This window comes from Tursiops truncatus, chromosome 20 (genome assembly GCF_011762595.2).
Source record: "Tursiops truncatus isolate mTurTru1 chromosome 20, mTurTru1.mat.Y, whole genome shotgun sequence".
NCBI lineage: Eukaryota > Metazoa > Chordata > Mammalia > Artiodactyla > Delphinidae > Tursiops > Tursiops truncatus.
Genome location: NC_047053.1, coordinates 9,591,081 through 9,604,503, shown reverse-complemented (window position 1 = coordinate 9,604,503; position 13,423 = coordinate 9,591,081). Strand labels below are relative to the sequence as shown.

At 56.2% G+C, this 13,423-nt stretch overlaps 2 protein-coding genes across 5 annotated transcripts; one reads left to right on the top strand and one right to left on the bottom strand.

Moving 5' to 3' along the window:
* The first annotated feature begins 107 nt into the window (after window positions 1–107).
* SPAG7 (sperm associated antigen 7) lies at window positions 108–5,136 on the top strand. 2 transcript variants are annotated; one of them, XM_073798241.1, is made up of 7 exons: window positions 108–700; window positions 3,279–3,346; window positions 3,583–3,671; window positions 3,813–3,897; window positions 4,148–4,237; window positions 4,337–4,493; window positions 4,571–5,136. In XM_073798241.1, exons 1-7 carry the CDS (start codon window positions 616–618, stop codon window positions 4,642–4,644), a joined length of 648 nt encoding a protein of 215 aa, XP_073654342.1. In that variant the 5' UTR covers window positions 108–615; the 3' UTR covers window positions 4,645–5,136. The 2 variants fall into 2 exon arrangements, with proteins under 2 accessions (XP_073654342.1, XP_033702898.1); XM_033847007.2 differs by having other exon boundaries at window positions 120–700; window positions 4,608–5,136.
* Window positions 5,137–5,944: 808 nt separating this feature from the next.
* ENO3 (enolase 3) lies at window positions 5,945–13,397 on the bottom strand. 3 transcript variants are annotated; one of them, XM_033847002.2, is made up of 12 exons: window positions 12,453–13,397; window positions 10,059–10,145; window positions 9,718–9,813; window positions 9,509–9,567; window positions 9,268–9,337; window positions 8,737–8,870; window positions 7,629–7,851; window positions 7,340–7,537; window positions 6,937–7,138; window positions 6,402–6,510; window positions 6,184–6,242; window positions 5,945–6,097 (listed from the first exon to the last, which is right to left on the bottom strand). In XM_033847002.2, exons 2-12 carry the CDS (start codon window positions 10,141–10,143, stop codon window positions 6,028–6,030), a joined length of 1,305 nt encoding a protein of 434 aa, XP_033702893.1. In that variant the 5' UTR covers window positions 10,144–10,145; window positions 12,453–13,397; the 3' UTR covers window positions 5,945–6,027. The 3 variants fall into 3 exon arrangements, with proteins under 3 accessions (XP_033702893.1, XP_033702895.1, XP_073654336.1); XM_033847004.2 differs by lacking the exon at window positions 12,453–13,397 and adding an exon at window positions 10,781–11,889; XM_073798235.1 differs by lacking the exon at window positions 12,453–13,397 and adding an exon at window positions 10,738–10,762.
* Between the last annotated feature and the right edge of the window lie 26 nt (window positions 13,398–13,423).

The window sequence follows — 13,423 nt, the reverse complement described above, 5'->3', positions numbered from 1 at the left end:
ATTTGTTCGATGCGTCTCTGAATGTATCCGCCTCGGTCCCACCTCTGCCTTCGCTACGCGCACGCCCCTCGTGTTTCAGGGCTGACCGTGCCCCCACCCCGACTCCGCATGTCTGCGTCTGTTTCCTCCCTTTCTGGCCCCGTCTTCCCCAGTCACCCCGACCGACTCTGGCCACCAACCTCCGGGTCAAAGGGGGGTGTATATAGGAACGCGTTGCGGAGTCCCGCCCCGTCCCCGAGGGGAGGGGGCTTGTACATAATGTAACATACAGAGTATAGTGAAGAATCTATTTAAGGCGCCGCAGGGAGGCCTGCACGGCCGGGCTTGTGGCTCCAGGCGCGGCGGGGGCCTCCTGCCGGCTCCACAAGCACTTTCTACTTGTGCATGGGCTTGGTTTCTACGAATTGCCATTAAACATCGCTGCACCAGCCAGCCTCCGGCCTCTGTCTGCGGGGGGCGGGGCCTCGGCCGGCGGGAGGCTGCGGGCGCGCTGGGCAGGGATCTAAGCCGCGCCGGGGCGGGTGCGTGGTTTACCGCCTCCGACGTGTTTCCGGCCTTAAAGGCATTTTGCCCTTCCCTTTAAGACGCGCCGCCCCCCTCTCAGTCACTCCCAAGATGGCGGACCTACTGGGCTCCATCCTGAGCTCCATGGAGAAGCCACCCAGCCTCGGTGACCAGGAGACTCGGCGCAAGGCCCGAGGTGAGGATCCCAAATTCACAACCGGCTTTCTTCGCCCGGTTCTCAGGACAGCACTCCTACCCCTTTGGACGACCCCGCCTTCTCAACCTTGAAAGACCCCTCACGGGCTCCTTCAGAGACCCCCCGAGTCCCTAAAAGGGGTGCCATCCCGCCCGCTGTTCTTAGCGGACGATGATTGGCTACCTGAAGCCCAGCGCCAGGCCCCTGGCTCTTTCTACCTTGGCCTTCCGCAGTCCTTGTTTTCAATTCGCCGATGGGCCCGCCTGTCCGCCGGTGGCGTGCTCTGATTGGTAGGCTGCCTTCAACCCCACCCAACCCCTTGGTTTTCCTCGGCCCGCCTTCGGATGGGGGGGCGAGTTCGACCGCTCGGCCCCGCCCACCTCCCGGCGCTCGAGGCCCTGAGCCTCGTCCCCTTCCGATTGGATTCAGGACACGCCCATCCGCAGTCCTTTCTCCCCTATTGGCCACCTCAACTTAAAGGTCTACCTATTAAGTTTTGTTCGACCTTCCTCTTAGCCCACCCTACCCTCAGCACCTCTAACTGGCTGCTGGGTGCTTTCGGCGCTCTTATGCCCCGCCTACTTGGGGCCGCCCTCCAACCTTTCTCTCATCTGTACCCTTAAATTCCCGAGCTCCCCGGGCGGGTCGTGAATGTTGATTGGAGGGATGAGAATGCCCCTACCCGGTCCGATTGGCCATGGTTTCCCCGCCTGTGTTCTCCGAGTAACTTCCCAGCAGGAGGCTCAAGTTGGGCTGCAAGCTTAGGGCGCGGCCCGCCGGGCGGTATAGGCCTCTCTTGCTCGCTTTGCGGAGTGTGAATGAGTCTGACAGAATGACTGACTAGCTTGCGGAGGACACCGGCTCCCCACCCGTCCGAGGGAGGCCAGGGCAGCCTGGGTGCCTTCAGAGGGCTCAAGTGCTGCTTAATATCGAACTAACATCCATATTTACTGAATGGTTGCTAGGGGCCAGGGTACCCTCAAGGAGCCCACAGTCTGGAGTATCGATGAAATGCGCATTGATGAAACGATCACACAGGAGTTTAATAACCAACTTTATAAGTGCTCTGAAAGAAAAATAACTGTTATGAGAGGGGCTACCTAGGGGTCCTAACCTAGTCTGCAGTGAGCTGAGATGTGAAGAATAGGTAAGTCAGTAAGTGAGAGGGGAGCACAGTGCTCCAGGCAGAGATTTGAAAGCTCTGAGGAAGGAGGGAGCATAATGGGACCTGGGAACTAGAATTATTTAACACCATGACTGACTAGGTGGGTTCACCAGCGGCCATTGACAGACTAGGAAGCTGAAGTTCAGAGTTTAGTCAGTTACCTGCCGTTACACTGTTACTAAGTGGTGGGGTTTCAAACCCATGTGTGACTTTTAAGTCTATGTTCTTAACCGTAATCTTACGCCACCTCCTCAGATGCAGAGAGATGACTCATAAGCCAGTTCGAGAACAGTCAGTGACCAATATAGGGTGTGCTGATGGTCAGAGTCCTTGAGGTGGGAGAGAGGGGAGCTCCTGAGCTGTCGGGGCCCTGGGGCCACAGAGAGTAACTGGAAGGAGATGAACAGGGTCTGTAGCTTCTGGGAGCTCACAGTGGGGTAGGGAGGACAAGAGTTACACTCTGTTAGCTTTCAGCACATGCTGTAGTGGGTGTCAGAACCGAATGTGCTTGGGCCCCAGAGGAGGAAGTGAGTAACTGACTCATGGTGGATCTCAAAGTTTGCAAGAGGAGGAAGAGCATTTCAAGCAGTAGGAACAATATGTGCAAAGACATGAAGTAATTAAGAAAATGGGAAGAGGTTCAGTGCAGCTGAAGGAATTCCAATCCTGTGGAAGAAGTGGGCCTTAAGGATATAAAGAATTTGAAATGGCGGAAGAGAGAAGAGGGGACAGTGAGACCCAAGGGTAGGGAGTTCCCTTTACAGCTCACCTCAGACACCTACACTCACAAAGGAGAAGAGTGTCAGACTGGCCATTTCAGCTTCATCTTGGCTGTAGAAGTAAAAAGTGGGGGTACGTGAGCCATGGCCGCTGGGCCTGCGCGTCCGGAACCTGTGCTCCGCAGCAGGAGAGGCCACAACAGTGAGAGGCCCGTGTACCGCAAAGAAAAAAAAAAAGTGGGGGTGTTACACAATATAGGAAGTTAAATAATTTCCCCTTCCCTATGCAGACAATGATATGATAAGCTCCTTGAGGCCAGGGCTCGGTTTGTTCTCGTTACCACCCCAAGTGCTTTATAGTTCTTGGTGTGTCGCAGGCATTAAATAAATGTTTGTTAGTTGGTTTCCCCAGTGGGTTGGGAAATGGGGTTGAGCATTATTCTAATCTTTGTTACTCCCACTAAACTGTGAGCTCCTAAAGGGCAAAGCTATGTCTTAATCCTCTTTGTACTCCAGGTCCTAGCACTGTGCCAGGTATAGAGGAACTATCAATAAATGCTTGGCAAATAAACAGTAATCCTACCTTCCTAGCCTGACACCCTCCCAGTGGACATGAGATCCCTTTTGAAGCCCTACAAACTCTCCCCACCCATGCTTCCACCCCTGGCCTCATGCTGCCATTTCTCACCCCCAGAGCAGGCAGCCCGCCTGAAGAAACTACAGGAGCAAGAGAAACAGCAGAAAGTGGAGTTTCGTAAAAGGGTGAGAACAACTGGAGAGATCAAAGGCAGCCTCAGAAAGGACTTCCAATAAGTTAGAATTGGAAGGTTGAAGAGTCAGTGTGTTTGGAAACTGTCTTGAGAGAGATGAAACCCAGAAGCCAGTGGCACAGCGGCTGGGAAAGGCGTGGGAGGCCAAGGCCTGTTGGCCTGGCGGGGGAGAGGGATATTTGGGTGGGGCCATCATCTCATACCTTCTTCACTTTTCCCTTTACCAAGATGGAGAAAGAGGTGTCAGATTTCATCCAAGACAGTGGGCAGATCAAGAAAAAGTTTCAGCCGATGAACAAGATAGAGAGGAGCATACTGTGAGTGTCTCTGGGCTGGGGAGGCAAGAAATGGGTGACCAAGGAGGCATGAAAGGGCCAGACAGGAGAACCCTCCAGAGGAGGACGCTGGGCCCCCTCGTGGCTCTACATAGTCTTTCCCCTTCGCTCCCCCCTTCCCAGACATGATGTGGTGGAAGTGGCTGGCCTGACATCCTTCTCCTTTGGGGAAGATGACGAATGTCGCTATGTCATGATCTTCAAAAAGGTAAAAGGGGGACCTCCCTGGTGATCCAGTGGTTAGGACTCTGAGCTTCCACTGCAGGGGGCACGGGTTCGACCCTGGTCGGGGAACTAAGATCCTGCGTGCCGCGCCGCACTGCCCCCCAAAAAAGGTAAAAGGCCTGAGTTCCCCGCTGTCTCCTCTCTCCTTTTCAGCCTGTGCCCCACGCTGGGGGAGAGGAATGAGATAAAACATGTATGTGGAACCTTGACCCCATCATCTCCTTCTTTCCCAGGAGTTTGCACCCTCCGATGAAGAGCTGGACTCCTACCGTCGTGGCGAGGAGTGGGACCCCCAGAAGGCTGAGGAGAAACGGAGGCTGAAGGTGAGTTATGCCTGGCAGTCCCTGGGGCCCTGCAGCCCCCCAGCTGGGAGGGGTTGGGGTCAGGCCCTGAGCTCTGGTGCCCCACCTTGGCACCCCTAGGAGCTGGCCCAGCGGCAGGAGGAGGAGGCAGCCCGGCAGGGACCTGTGGTGGTGAGCCCTGCCAGCGACTACAAGGACAAGTACAGCCACCTCATTGGGAAGGGGGCAGCCAAGGATGCGGCCCACATGCTGCAGGCCAACAAGACCTACGGCTGTGGTGAGGCCGCAGTGGGGGCTGGGAGGGCAGGGCAGAGGAGCACTGGATGGGGGGAGGGGAGGGAGGCTGAGGCACAGGGCTCCTAGGCCCTCCCACCCTCCCCTCTGCCCCCAGTGCCTGTGGCCAACAAGAGGGACACACGCTCCATTGAAGAGGCCATGAATGAGATCCGGGCCAAGAAGCGTCTGCGGCAGAGCGGGGAAGAGTTGCCACCTACCTCCTAGACACCCCAGCTCCCTGGGGCAGGGCAGAGGGCAGGGAGGGACGAGGCTGCTGCTATTAGAACCCATCCTGGAGCCCCACCTCTGAAGCACCTCCTAACAGCTGTCACTCAGGCTGGGGGAAGCAGGTGTTTGATTTGTCACTGTTGGAGTGTGTGTGTGTGTGTGTGTGTGTGTGTGTGTGTGTGTGTGTGTGTGTGTGTGTGTGTGTGTGTGTGTGTGTGTGTGTGTGTGTGTGTGTGTGTGTGTGTGTGTGTGTGTGTGTCTGTGTGTCTGTGTGTGTGTGTGTGTGTGTGTGTGTGTGTGTGTGTGTGTGTGTGTACAGGTGGGTATTTAATCTGTATTATTCTCTGTTCTCCCTGGAATTTTCTTCCCCATGGGGCTGGGGTTACTTTACATTCAGTAAACACTGTTTGACCCAATGTCTTGGTTTGTTTGAACAGAGAAAGGTGGGTTCTAGAGAGGAAGAGAAACAATTATAGGTTGAACAGTATAAGATTGTTTTTGTAGGCCAAAGATGGCGAAATATTGGCACTTTTGTAGAAATTTATGAGATAGTATTTTAAGAGCACAGTCACTACAGCCAAATGGCCTAGGTTTGGATCCTGGCTCTGCCACTTACTGTTACCTTGGTTAAAGTATTTTACCTTTTCGTGCCTCAGTTTCCTCACCAGTAAAATGGGGATAATAATGGTAACTATCTGATAGGACTGTTTCAAAGATTACATAGGCCGGTATATGTCAAATATTTAGAATAGTTTCACATCCTCCAAGCTCCATGGAAATGGTAGCTGCTCTGGTTACACTCTCATCCTCACCAAGCTCTTCGATTTCATAAGGATGAGCACTCAGACTTAACACTGCAGTGGCCTCTGCAGACCGTGCACTTCAACTTATGGGCAGGTCTGATCCAGCTTCCCCCTCATGGTGATGTCAGGCCTTGGCCCCCCACCCTGCTCCCCTTCTCTGGAGCTGGTTCAGTGTTCTGTCAGTTCCTCTTCAGCTGCATTTCACATAATACACCTGCTTCCCCCAGCCTCCTTCCATATTGTGAGCTTTGTGGTTCTAGATCCAGCCCAACTTTCTCTCTGGCCAGTCCCTCACTTCCTCCTTGTCCCAGCAGGTTCCATGTCCGTTTTCCCTTCCTGCCCCTACTTCTTCACCTCCTGTCTCATCCAGCCCAGAGACCAGCGTCTCCTCCCTCCCTCCCACAAACGAGCAGGCCACTGCCTTGGTTGGCACCAGTGTTTATTTCAGGAGGAAGGGCTTGAAGGCCTAGATCTGTCCCGTGGAACCCTGGGGCCTCCAGCTTCTCACTTGGCCTTTGGGTTACGGAACTTGTGTCCAGCAAAAACAGCCTTGTCCCCGAGAGCCTCCTCAATCCTGGAAAGCAGACAAAGTCAGGGCTGTGATATTCCAACCCAAGAGCCCTCAGCTCCTTACACCCAGACCTACTGCACCCACTGTACCTCATGAGCTGATTGTATTTGGCCAGACGCTCTGAGCGGCAGGGGGCACCAGTCTTGATCTGAAGAGGGAAGAGGAATTCCAGGAGTTGCGTGAGACCAGGGACGAGGGATTGGGCCTGGCCCTGAGGGAGCAGCCTGTGGTGGCATGCAACTCCAGGGCAGGAGGCCAGGGATCCCAAGAAAACTCAGTCAGTCGGCAGAGGGGGGGCCACGAGTACCTGTCCTGTGCAGAGCCCAACCACGAGGTCAGCGATGAACGTGTCCTCGGTTTCCCCAGAGCGGTGGCTCACCATCACCCCCCAGCCGTTAGACTGAGCCAGTTTGCAGCTAGGTGGAGAGGACACTCAATAAGGTCCGGTGGGACCTCCTCAGTGGGAAAGCCAGGCGCTAGGTGGGGCTTTTCCCTTCTGTTTTGGGGAGTGGGAGATTTGAGGGGAGGGTGATGACTAAGTTCTTTGGGAAGCAGGAGAGAAGGGGAGATTCTTGATCTTGAATTTGGGCTCCTGAATGCTGGTGGGAAGAAGCAGAATCTGGGAGACAGGGATGGCATAGGGTCGGGGTGGGGATGAGGCATGGCAAGGCAACAATGGCAAAGCTCTTGGGGTGAGGTCAAGAGTTAAAGCCTTGAGGTCGAAAGGGTGGGGTGGGTCAGGAGCCAAGGGGAAGTCAGACTTGGAGTTAGTGGGCAATACTGTAGCTGGACTGGGTATGGGTGGAGGGAGGCCATGACGCCCCAGGGCCAGAGGCACTCACGCCTGGATGGATTCGGTCACTGAGCCGATCTGGTTGACCTTCAGCAGCAGGCAGTTGCAGGCCTTCTTCTCAATGGCCTGGCTAATCCTCTTGGGGTTGGTGACTGTGAGGTCATCCCCCACGATCTGGATGTTGACCCCCGAGAGGAATGAGGTCCAGGTAGCCCAGTCATCCTGGTCAAAAGGGTCCTCGATGGAGACCACTGGTGGGAAAGGGGAGCAGATTCAGGTTAAAGGTCAGAAGGGCCTCACAGGGGAGTGACAGGTCAGAAGAGTTTGGGTGGAGATTGCAATGGCGCTAAGGATCGGAAAGACTGAGTTGGTGGCAGCGGAGATGCCGAAGCCAGTGTGTAGGGCAGCTGCTGGAGACTCAAGCAGGAGCGATGGAACACCCAGGGTCTCACCAGGATAGTTCTTGATGAAGCTTTTATACAGCTCCCCCAGCTTCTCCCCAGTGATGTGCCGTGCGGGGTCATCAGGTGACTTGAAGTCAAGATCATACTTTCCGTGGCGATAGAACTCAGACGCCGCCACATCCATGCCAATCACCACCTTGTCGGGGTAACCAGCTGCCTGGATGGCGGTCTTCAGCAGCTCCAGGGCTGGGGGAGGGAAAGAGAGGACCTGAGGCTCCGGTGCACCCCGTCTCCATGGGGACCCAGGGGTTCTGCACCTCCGAGTGCTCACACTGACCTTCATTGTTCTCCAGGATGTTGGGTGCAAAGCCGCCCTCATCACCCACATTGGTGGCGTCCTTCCCATACTTGGCCTTGATGACCCCCTTGAGGTGGTGGTAGACCTCGGCACCGATGCGCATGGCTTCCCTGAAGGATCGGGCTCCCACGGGCAGGATCATGAACTCCTGCATGGCCAGCTTGTTTCCAGCATGGGAGCCCCCGTTGATCACATTGAAGGCCTGAGATGGGGAGAGGGTGCTTAGACCTGGGCATCGATGTGGAATCTTGGATCCCCTACTTACTGAATGGTCTAGGATGAATAATTTTACTCCTCAGAGACTCCTTCCTCATTTCCATAACATGGGGACACCACCTGCTTACCTGCAGGATCTTATGTGTTAAATTAGAGCAACTGGATGTAAAGTTCTTCGCCTGTGCCTGGTGTGGCAGCTAACGCTGATATGGCATATGGCACTTATTACAGGCCAGGCACTGCTCTAAGTGCTTTACGTATATTTTATTGGCTCATTTCATTCTCAAAACTACCCTGTAACTAGGTACAATTTATTATCCCTCACTTTACAGCCAAGGAAACTGAGGCACAGAGAGATTAAATAAACTTGCCTAAAATCACACAACTAGTAAAGGGACAAAACCAGCATTCGAACCCAGCAGCTTGTCTCCAGAGCTCAGGCTCTTATACAATCTAGCCAGTAAGTAACAATAAATGGTAACATTATTATTGCAATGAAATTCAAAGGATTTCCATAAACAGCAAATTTGGTTTGATAAGTATTAAAGAAGATACAAAAATAAAATGCCAAGATCTTTGCCATGAAGAAGCTCTCGATCTGATTTGGGGTTGGGGCACAGGGCAGAATGAGAAATTGGAGTTACTGAGCCTGGGATTGGAATGTGAAGGAACCCGGTTACATCAAGGGAAAGAGGCAGAGAGAGGTTAAAGGGAAGGTTTGGATTGTGGGAAAGGGGGAGGGCTGGACCGCAGCAGGAGAGGTTCCATTTCAGAAAACCATTTCTTTGGAGCTGGGTCTGAAAGGTGGACTTTCCACGGGCTGCTTATGCCCTCCCTGCTGGGTGGGATGCGGTGGGGCAGCTGCACTCACAGGGACCGGGAGGATCAGGTCTGGGTTCCCGGCGAGATCTGCAATGTGTCGGTAGAGTGGGACCCCCTTCTCAGCTGCTCCGGCCTTGCACACGGCCAGGGACACACCCAGGATGGCATTGGCCCCAAACTTGGCTGGAGGAAGCAAGTACAAAGAAAGTGTGAGAGCGCCTCACACAGGGTTTAGGGTCAGCTCCTAGAACATCCCTTCTGGTCACCCCAGAAAGAATCCAGAACTCCAAACCACTGGGCACTGAGTTTGTTAACAGATCTCTCCCCAACAGCCTGAGGTGCTCTGGGAACACCCAGCCCAGGGGAATGTGTCGGCTTCACGGCTGTGTCCACAGCCTGGCCCAAGCCTCGCACAGGGCAGGCATCAGGAAATGCCTGTGCGATGAATACAAATCCAGCCAGTTACAGTGTGCCCCAAAATGCGAGACACAGAAATAATCCTAACCAGACCTCAGTCCGCGGTCTCTCCCCCGCCCCTCCCACAGCCCATCCCATCCCCTGTCCCTAGCCCTTCACTCACACTTATTCTCTGTCCCATCCAGCTCAATCATAAATTTGTCAACTTTTTCTTGATCCACCACGCTTAGTTTCTGGAAGGGCAGGTTTGAGGAGGGGAGAACAGAGGTTAGATTTCTCAGGAGTCAGGGCATGTGCTGGAGGAAAGAGAAGTGCAGGTATTTGGGGCAGATGGGATGGTTGGCCAAGCCTGAGCTGCTTGGGACTAGGTAGCAGGTGAGGGGGAGAGAGGGTCCTCCACTTGCCTTTTCCAGCAGTGCGGGGCCTAGAGTCTTATTGATGTGTTCCACGGCCTTCAGGACCCCTAGAGGCCGAAGCAGGGGGTTCAGATCTTCTATTCAATTAGGTCTCTTCCCGTGGCCCCCAGCTCCTCAAGAGCTTTGGGTTCCCGTCCTCTACCCTGTGCAGACATCGCATACCACGTCCTGAAACCACCCCCTTGGTCTTTCCTCACCTTTCCCCAGGTAGCGAGATTTGTCTCCATCTCTTAGTTCCAGAGCTTCATAGATACCTGTGGAAGCTCCACTGGGCACAGCTGCTCGGAATCGGCCTGAGGTGGGAGGAATTGGAAGATCACAGAGAGTCAGTCCCATTCACCCCCCCAAAGGACAGATTGTCTCCTCTCTGAGCCCAGGGACAGGAGGCAGTGTAGAGAGACTCGTGCTGCTCCCTGCTGGGGAGCAGGCTGGGAGAGGGGATCCCAGAGAAAGGAGTGGATGTGGCATAGAGTTGGGGGGCAAAGGCAGATGGAGTTGGGGTCTTCCCAGGTAAACCCATTCAATGGGCCTGTGTTACCCTTGGCCGTGTGCAGGTCCACCTCCACTGTGGGGTTGCCCCTGGAGTCCAGGATTTCTCGGGCAAAGATTTTCTGCATGGCCATGGCTGCAGGGCAAGAGGTGTCAGTGAGTGCGGACCGTTGACCCCTTAAGAAACCCGAAATCCCTTGCCCTTTAAGAGTCTTCCCGCCCCAAGAAGGCAGGTGCTGGAGCTAAAAATATCCCACAAAAAGGTCACAGACCAAAGTGGCAGGCGCAGCCCCTCCCCCACTCAGAACAGCTCCCATTCCACTCTCCCGTCTTAAGAATCTGGAGGCCTCTCTTAAAACTCCACTACTTGCTCAACCCCACCTCCTGCAAAGCTGCACTTCTGCCTTCTCCCTCCACCCTCTGGCCAAGTACTCTGTTCTCCACGGATTCCTAGCCCTCGGATGCTCTCCTGTTAGTCTACCTCATTTTCCTGCTCCTCAGCCTTCTCCAAATCCTCAGGGGCCCCAGATTCCCCCACCTGGCTCCAACTGTAACCACGCTTCTCCATCGTCTCTGCCTGCCTCTCTTCACAGTCTCGTTTGTTTCCCTGTCCTTGGGCACCCCCATCCTGCTTGCTCCAACCCCTCCAGGCTTCTCAAGCACCCCCAGTCCCAGAAGGAAAAGAATGCTGACATTTCCCCCCCTTCTCCAAGCGGCAGCACCCTCACCTTTTACCACCCCTATCCCCCGGGACTGAAAGATTCACCAGACCTGGGATTTCTTCGCTGGGCTCCTGAGTCTAGGTGGCAGCTGGGACAGTGTCAGCTCACCCCCTCTCAGGCTGGGCATTTATCCTCCAGCCACCCTGTACCCCAGCCAGCCCCGCCTCTCACCCTCTCCATCTTCCCCCTCCAGCCCAGCTGGCAGCCAAGTGCCCACTATAGCCTAAAACAGAAGCCTTTGGCCCTAGACACCTGCCCCCTTCCCAAAAGATCAATGACTACCCCCTCCTTTCTGTTCCCCAATAAAAGTCCTTATTTTTAATTCCACTCCTGGGTAGAAACAGGGGAGGGGCTTCAGAGTGGGGGGGGGGTTCTCCTCTCCCCAGGATTATATTCCTCTTTTGCAAAGGTTAAAGAGGAACTAGTGCCCTTTAGGAAAGGCCAGGGGTAACCTGAGTCCTGCAGGACTGGGGAGGGGGCCTGGAAGAGGGGCTGCAGGAACGACATCCACACGTGCACAGCTCACTTGGAGGGCGGGGGGCTGCCTCTGTCCTCAATGGGGGCAGGGGCAGGGGGTTCTGGGCAAGCTCTGAGCTCTAAAATTGAACTCCCCACTCAGAAGGTGAGAGAGTCTCACCTCTCAGGGTCCCCATTGCGGCATCCCTCGGCTCCACCCCACCCTACCCTCTCTCGGCCAGCAAGGGCAGTGGGGGAAGGGACAGGCTGACGAATTTAGACAGGCCCTCAGAGTTGGCGCGGCGCCCTACTGATAGCGCTAGGACAGCACTTATCGCCCTGCGTGGAGAGTCAGGAGCCCTTTCCCCACCGACCGCGGGCGCTTCAGGTCGTGATCCCAGCCCATCAGTGAACGATGCTGAATCAAAAGTGAAAAAAATGAATGGACGAGAGGAGGGGGTGGCCCTTTCCGAGCGTCTGACCGCCGGGGGCCAGTCAGGTGGTCGGCTAGCAGCATTGAAGGGAAATGGGTCTCTGCACTCGGTGACTCTCTCCGCCTCGGCGGGCCTGGCGGGAGTGAGGTCTGCCCCGACTTTGGCTGTAGCCCTTGACGGGAGCTGAGGGTACGTCCGGGCTCCGGCCGGCCGGCCGGCGAACGACGGTCATCGGCTTCCCTGCTCGTCGCCCCCGACTCGGAAGACCTTCCCGCCGGCGCCGCCCCGGCGCCCAGTGACTCAGCCCCGGGCTCTCTCCCGAGCTCCCCTCCCCGCCCTGCCTGCCCCACGGTGTGTCTCCCAGCCCCCACCTCAGGATCCCTACCCCCGGTCTTCCATCTCGCCCTCCCCCCCCTTATCTCTGGCCGCTCCCTCTCCGGAGATTTCCACCCTGGGGAAGGGGGTGCGGCAGGCCAAGGGTCAGGAGACGGCGGGGGGGGGGGGAGCGCCGCCACGTGCCCGCATGAGGCCCCGCCCGAGCCGCCCAGTGACTCAGCCACCGCGGCTGTCGAGGAACACGGGTTCGGGGAGCGTGGATGCCCCTGGGGTTCGGAGTGGCCGCGAGGGCACCACGTCCGCTGGCGAGGACCCGAGAGGAGCAGAGCCCCTTCCCGCCCGGGAGGCGCCCCTCCCCCGAGGGACCGGAAGTGGCCAAGCCCCTCAGCTGCCCGGGCGGCCAGCAAGGGCTAGTTCACCTAAGCAGGCCGCCGGGTCCTGCCCCAGCCTCTTCCCGGTGGGCGGTGAGTGAACTAATCGCACACAAGTTCTTACCATAAGTTTTACTGAAAAAGGAGAAAAAACTTAACGGGCCAACGTAGAAGGGACTTTCCCCTTCTTGAAAAAGTTGCAATCTTGAAACCGCTTAGTATTCTTCCGCCTTGAAAAATAAGCCCGCCCGTCTCGCCCCACGGTCGCTCCGTGACCTCTGCAGAGACGGGCCAAGGGGCACGGCCGGTGACCCAAACTGCTGACCGGGGGACGGGCGGAGCTGTGACGTGGGGGTGAGGCCTGAGGCTGGAGTTGATCCAGCGCGAGGGATAATCCCCTGGAGTCGAGGTGGGCTCCAGCCAGTGCCACTTGTGCCGACCGGGTAGATGCTGGGGACAGAAGTGTCCCTGGTGGATGCCTTCAACTCTGAAAACGGCCGGGGTATTTTGCCAAATTTCCCTTTACTCCCTTATTTCTTGAATAAATAAAATCAAGGCGGGGGGGGGGGGGGCAGAAGCGGTAATGCGCACGCCTCGCCCCCGCCCCTTCCGCCCGGCGGGAGACACGTCCCCGGCCGGCCTTCCTTCGCAGGGGGCCCAAATCCGTCCCGCCCGGTGCGCCCGGGCGTGCGCCCGCGAAGCCAGCCGCCAACCCTAACCGCGCCACGCGCTTTCCCTCCCGGCCCGGGCGCAGGCGCGGGCGCAGGCGCCGCGCCGCCGCCGCCGCCGCCGCCGCCCGCCGTTCCTTTCCCCCAACACCCGCCCCGGCAGAGGTGGGGGAAGGGGGAGTCATTCCGTTTAACCCTGAGTTACCCGAACCCTCTTTAATTTGCTAAATTTGCAGTTTGCTAATTCTTTCTCTTTTCACTTTCCTTCCTCCCTCTGGCTCACTCCCTTTCCGTACACCGAAGTCTGACTGATATTCTATGCGAAGTGGAGGGAGCCCTAACCCTAACCCACCCCCGTCCCCCCATCCTTTTTGCGTCGCTTTCCATTGAACTCTGCAAATTTTGCAGTAGGGGGAGGGATTTTTAA

Excerpts from the sequence above, each read along its gene's own strand:
- ENO3 (XM_033847002.2), bottom strand. The coding sequence starts at position 10,143 with ATGGCCATGCAGAAAATCTTTGCCCGAGAAATCCTGGACTCCAGGGGC. Across the intron at positions 7,852-8,736 it reads ACCTGATCCTCCCGGTCCCT|GCCTTCAATGTGATCAACGG; the intron begins GTGAGTGCAGCT and ends TCCCCATCTCAG. Across the intron at positions 6,243-6,401 it reads TTGGGCTCTGCACAGGACAG|ATCAAGACTGGTGCCCCCTG; the intron begins GTACTCGTGGCC and ends TTCCCTCTTCAG.
- SPAG7 (XM_033847007.2), top strand. The coding sequence starts at position 616 with ATGGCGGACCTACTGGGCTCCATCCTGAGCTCCATGGAGAAGCCACCC. Across the intron at positions 3,347-3,582 it reads AAGTGGAGTTTCGTAAAAGG|ATGGAGAAAGAGGTGTCAGA; the intron begins GTGAGAACAACT and ends CCCTTTACCAAG. Across the intron at positions 4,494-4,607 it reads CAACAAGACCTACGGCTGTG|TGCCTGTGGCCAACAAGAGG; the intron begins GTGAGGCCGCAG and ends CTCTGCCCCCAG.